The sequence below is a fragment of the Vigna unguiculata genome, chromosome 9, assembly GCF_037176805.1.
Source record: "Vigna unguiculata cultivar grain cowpea cultivar isolate G323 ecotype 2 chromosome 9, ASM3717680v1, whole genome shotgun sequence".
NCBI classification, from domain to species: Eukaryota; Viridiplantae; Streptophyta; class Magnoliopsida; order Fabales; family Fabaceae; genus Vigna; species Vigna unguiculata.
In genome coordinates this window covers 42,325,938-42,331,913 of record NC_140800.1, presented here as the reverse complement: position 1 = coordinate 42,331,913, position 5,976 = coordinate 42,325,938, and the positions used below count along the sequence as shown (strand labels likewise).

Here is a 5,976-nt window from a genome sequence, read left to right as displayed (position 1 = left end):
GTCATGAAGTAGGAGTTAAATTATTCTAAATTTGCTCACTTTATGAACAAATGGTGTTTCTACGTAGGAACATAAAATCTTTTGAAGTGTCCTTCGTAAATTCGAAATCTAAAAGTTCAAGTAAGTTTGATGGGGTTTCCCAACATCTGGAAATGAAATGCTTTCTCATCGTAAGTAATGAACAATACAAGTATTCAGTTCTCTCATGAGTAGGTGGGCACACGAACAATCTTCGGAATTGATAAGTTGTGAAGCGTATTCAAGTACCCTAAGGCTACTTTTAATGTTGGACACCGTCCACTCTCATAGGACACTCAGATCCTGATTATATTGAGTATTTGTAACCAGGTATGCTTTCAACTTTTTCTTGTAAAAGAACATATGTTATTAAAACTTCAAATAGTTATTATTCAAAAAAATATATATATTAAAGGACTCGAGTATTAAAAAAAATATATTAAAGGACTTCAAATAGTTATCATATCAAACAATGTAATTTCTAGTATTAAAAACCCAGAGAAATTCTTCATACATGGATAACAGTCAAATCGAGACCAAATAATTCAGTTCACACACTTCACAAAATATTCTAATCAAACAAATATTCAGAATATGAAGTTAAAACTCGTTAACAATAAATTTAACAAACATTTTCAAAAACTTACCTTATATGATGGGTAATATACTCAAATTAATTACTCCAAAACAAACTTCAAGTGCAATCACATTAAAACCTTCAAGCACAAACTTTAAATAGTGTTCAATCACATGTATACTCACAAACCTACTTGCAAGAGTAACATCATCAACAACAACAATAATAAATTAAATTAAATATAAATATATTTCTTCATGCATTTATATATATCAACATATATTTCTTCATGCATTTGTTAGAGCAGACAACGAGGAATGAGTGAACAATTTCGCCACAAGTAGGCAGTAAGATTGTCTTTCACATAAAAATTTGGAAGTAAAAGGAATTCCTTCCACATAAAAAAAGCTAATGAAAGACTACAAAATTGGGTTTTACAAATGCCCAACTAAACCTCGACAAAGAGAATAATAAAATGTTCTGGTCCAAGCCAAGCTATAAAACTCACTCTTGACCATATTCAATATGAAGGACCTCTTCTGTTACGGCAATGACTTCCTCGACCTCGATATCCTTAGCCTCATATTCTTCCTCTTCATCACTGGCTTCCCCATCCCTGAGCTTTTGTCGATGTAAGCTCTCTTCTTCGTGGATTCGCTTCCATTCATTGACCCACTTGTCCCAATCTTCCTTCAACATCCTCCTCTTCTCACGTTCTTGCTCACTCAACAGCAGCGAAACATCTTGATCTTCTGCCTCATATTTCTTGCTGTACTTCTTCAAGTTCTTGGCAATCTCTTCCTCCTTCTCGGGGCTCAAGAAAGATGGTGGCCTTGGTCTCCACAAGAACTATAAGGTAAAAGAAAACAAATAAGAGGCGATTGATTTATACACACAGGGCAATCAGTGTCATACAACATGCAGAATAGTATTAGGATTATTGTAACAATTTCAAAGATATGGAAGATCTTTTATCACAATCATACTACCAAAACATAGATTCAAAGATGGAACATTACGATGTCCAAATCCATCCCCGTATGAATATTCAACATTGTACATTCAAACATCATTCTTCTTCCATGTACCCTATATAATAAGGGTATAATTGCCAAAAGAAATGCATAACAGTGCACATGATACAGTACCTGAAAGAAGTGATCCTTCAGAATCCGATATAGATGCTTGCCATTGAAAGACCATATATTGAAACCATTTTCCATTTCATGAACTGATGTCACGGCAGTTGCAACATACCTGAAGTACAAAGGAAAAGCAAGGGACAATCAACAAATGAATGAAAAGTACTCTTCACCAAACCGAGAAATGGAAAACTTAATTAGTGCCTAAGGTAAATAAAATTTTAAACTATCATTAAGCATTTAGATGAACCATATACCTTCCAGTTGGATCCCATTCAATATCTGTTGCCATAAAATGTTCAGCAGTAGCCATGGTTTCAAGTTCATCAACATTGTAAAATTCTAACTGCCCATTGAACCCTTTCAGCCCAGCCAGTACAATGTAGCGACCTGCAGGCGACCAAAATAGAGCATTTGCTTGCTTGCCTTTCAGAGTAGTGAGCTTTGAAACTCGGCTATTCTGACCAGTACGCATGGAGTAAATGCTTACATCAGGTTTAGGGTTATCACCATGAATAACCGCAAACCTATGGCCTTTTGGCTCCCAAGCAAATGCAATGATCTTATCATTCTTATTCTCAAGCTCCAATACTTCAATTGGTATGTCTCGTTCTTTTATACGGAAAAGCTCAAAGCCTGTGTATGTGCTTTTTTTCGTTTTAGTATAGCGTTCAACATTAACAGCAAGGTAGTCTCCATTGCTTTGCCAGTAGATCTTGCAGTCACTGACACTGAAAAGGTTTTTCTGCCTGAGTTCTTCCTTGCTGGGGACTTGGATCAGACTTACCTATAAATATGTAAAAGAACATCAATATAAAACAGTTCATAAATGATATGGCCATTGTGTATGATAACTAGGTAAAACAATTTCAAGTCATGTGCATAAAAGGAAAAACACAAACTTACCCTTGCAGGCTGGTTACCACCCCCCATCTCAGGAACAAAGAGAGCAATAATTGGATCAGTTGGAGACCAGCAGAAATCCATTATATTTTCAACCTTCAGGGACTTCTTGTCAACAAGAGAAAAGGTCTCTGTCTCATACACAGAGAGCACGTTTTTTCCCATCCTTGCAAAGTATTTATCATCTTTTCCACCACTCCATCTGTAAAGACAGCGATAACAATGAATTACTGCATTCGAAACCAGGCAGATGATAATATAATTGCATGAGATAGACAAAAATCATGAATAAAATAGTACTTGAAAACAGGCCATGAAACTCCGGTGACACCCCCAGCCCCTCCAACAGCAAAATCATCGGCACTACCTTTAAAGTCCCTCATCACTTTGCCAGTTCTCACATCAAAGATATTAATAACAACCCTCTACAAAACAAGCTAGAGTTAGGAAGGGTGTCTGAAATACTAAAAAAACAAAAAACAAAAAGACGAAGCACTTACATTGGCATCTCGAGGGTTGCTTGGTTCATGGCTACTATAAGTCACCAGATACTTTTCACCAGGTGAAAAATCAATAAGTTTTACCTGTGTTTAATATTAATATGAATAATTGTTGGTAAAAATAAAAAGAAGCCAACATAAAAAAAGCCAAACAATTTCACAGAATATATCTCAAAGAAAACCTGAGGATGTGCATATCTCATAAGCCTGTTAAAGCTTGAAGAACCTCCCCATACAGCTGCCCCCTGTCTGTGAACAGTGGCCAAGTATGTCCCCAAAGGAGACCATTGGACAAAACTTTCGGTCCAAAACTACATCAATCCAAAATCATGTAAAGATAAGCACTAATAAATATTTTATAGTACACAATACAGAAATAAAATGTTTACTCACAGCACGCTTATAAACAGGATCAGGCTTCAAATGCCTCGCATCATTCCACAAAACCTCAGTATCTGAACCAGCACGAATCACAAACTGGTCCCTGGCCTTTGCATCAGTGAGCCAGTGTTGAAGATTTTCCTGAAAGAGATGCCACAAACAAAGAGCATCAGAAATATCAATAAGCCACAAAGTTCCAGTGTGAAAGCTACAAGACCATAACTAAAAACAAACAGATAATGCACAAACTTTAAACTATACAACAAGTAAAGCACCTGTATTCACAAATCCACATAATAGAAAATAAGCACAGAACCAAATTAAATGTGAGGCAGTACAAAAATGGATAACATTCCATGACTGTCAAAAACAGTAAGTTGTGCATCGATATATTAAAGTCTAGGCATAATAGCATACATCATAAGAGGAAATAGAAGAAAGTATATATAAGCATTACCCCTGGAGCATACGGCTTAGTTTCCGGAGGAGCCCACTCGTTGGGCACCTTCATAAATTTATCAAAATCATCAAACATGCTCACGCAAAAAATATGTGCACGATCCAATTTGTATCCGTGAGTCTTCTCTTTAGCCAGCTCTGCTTCCTAAATAAACCCACAATATAAGAATTTAAAAAAAATCCAATTCAATATCCAATTTTTTGAAAAACTTTCAAAAACACAATAAACTCTGGCATTCCCAACAACAAAAAGACTTAGGACAACAAATCTTATAAAATTTCACTTTGTCCAGATACATTGAAGAAAAAGCGAATATACCTGAGGAGTATTGTACTCAATGAAGCAGTACCCTAGGGTTTTATCAGTTTCAGGATCAACCGGCATCCAGAGACCATCCTCTTTGATAACACCAATCTGACTATAAATTTTCCGAACCACTCCTTCGAGCTTTTCAAACTTCTCCCTCGGAACGACAGGGAGGTTGTCAACGACAATGATGTTACCAAATCCGGACTCGAACTCGAGATTATCCTCCTGGTAAACTTCCTCGTCATCACTAAACGATGCAAAAAGAAAAAAACGTAAGAACACCGCTACCTAGGGTTTCTGTTCAGTGGCCAGAATAAGAATAAAATGAAAAACACGAAATAGAGACCTGACAATTCCGCAAGTTTCGCCGGGAGGAAGACGAATGGAGTCGAGATCAAGAGTGGAGAGATCGACGCCGAGACGCAGTGCCGTGTCTTCGATCTCCTTCATTACCATGACGTCCGCCATGATTGTAGCGACAATGGTCTCAGCGTTACGGAGGCAGAGTATGAAGAGCAAAGAGTTTGGTTTCTAGGGTTCTCTCCAGTTTGACACAGGTGCGGCGCAGAGTAAGATATGTTTTTCCCTTTGGAATAAATTGAAACATTTTATAGTTTAGATGCCTTTTTTTCTGATTATATTTGTTAAATTGGAGTGAAAATTATAAAAATTAATAATAACTAGCGAATACAGACACAGTTTCGATTTTTTAATTTTTAAAAAATTTAAGGAATACACAGACACAGTTATGCTTATGTGTTAGATTTTTTAATTTTAAAAAATTTAAGTTAAAATTAATAATAAATATATAATTTTTAAAATAATTGTTAAATATAAAACTAAAAAAAATATGTAAAAAGAATTTAAATAATAATTTTAGACAAAAAAATAATCTAAAAAAATAATTAAAAGTTAATTATTTATAAAATAATTAATTTTTAAAATAAATAAGGATGAAACATGTATTATGAAATGTAAAAAAAATAAGGAATCATCTTTCTTTATTATTATAGAAGATTATTACATATATATGAGTGTTTATGTATATTTGTAAAATTTATTATCAATTTTATTATTAATAATTGTTAATGTGTCTACATTTAACGTCTTATTTTATAAATTTTATGACTGTTTATTGAAATTTAATTATTTATTATTTATAGTAAAAAAAATATATGATAAAATTGTAAAGTTATTTATTTCATAAAAATCTTTTGTGAATATATTTTTTTAAATCCAATAATTTTTTTCAAATAGTTATAATAAAATGTAACATTTTATTTTCTTGTCATAATAAAAAATGAATACAAGATTTTAATTCTTTTTATACTGCTAGTTATAATAAAAATTAACAGAATTAATTCTTAATTTGATCATTTAATTTTATTTAAATTTTAACAAATTTATAGTTATTGATTTTTTTAATTTTTTAAAATTATTCAATTTGGACTTTTAATTTTTTTTAAATATTTAAGTTGATTCTTTTCATTAATGACCCAGGGAAGGATCCCATAAATCTAGAATTATTCATAGACACGTAAAACATTACATCAATTATCTTTAAATAAAATAAGAACAGAATTAATAATAAAATAAGAATGAGAATAACATTGAAATATTTGTATACAAACTCTCTCTCTTCTCTTAGTACATAAAATATATATATATATATATATATATATATAT

At 33.0% G+C, this 5,976-nt stretch overlaps 1 protein-coding gene across 1 annotated transcript; it reads right to left on the bottom strand.

The window, feature by feature from the left end:
- Positions 1–825: 825 nt before the first annotated feature.
- LOC114163321 (eukaryotic translation initiation factor 3 subunit B-like) lies at positions 826–4,888 on the bottom strand. The gene is made up of 11 exons (XM_028047565.2): positions 4,637–4,888; positions 4,300–4,537; positions 3,979–4,125; positions 3,534–3,662; positions 3,323–3,451; positions 3,141–3,224; positions 2,941–3,065; positions 2,644–2,842; positions 1,995–2,524; positions 1,744–1,852; positions 826–1,444 (listed from the first exon to the last, which is right to left on the bottom strand). The coding sequence occupies exons 1-11, from the start codon at positions 4,756–4,758 to the stop codon at positions 1,100–1,102; spliced, it is 2,157 nt and encodes a 718-aa protein (XP_027903366.1). The 5' UTR covers positions 4,759–4,888; the 3' UTR covers positions 826–1,099.
- Between the last annotated feature and the right edge of the window lie 1,088 nt (positions 4,889–5,976).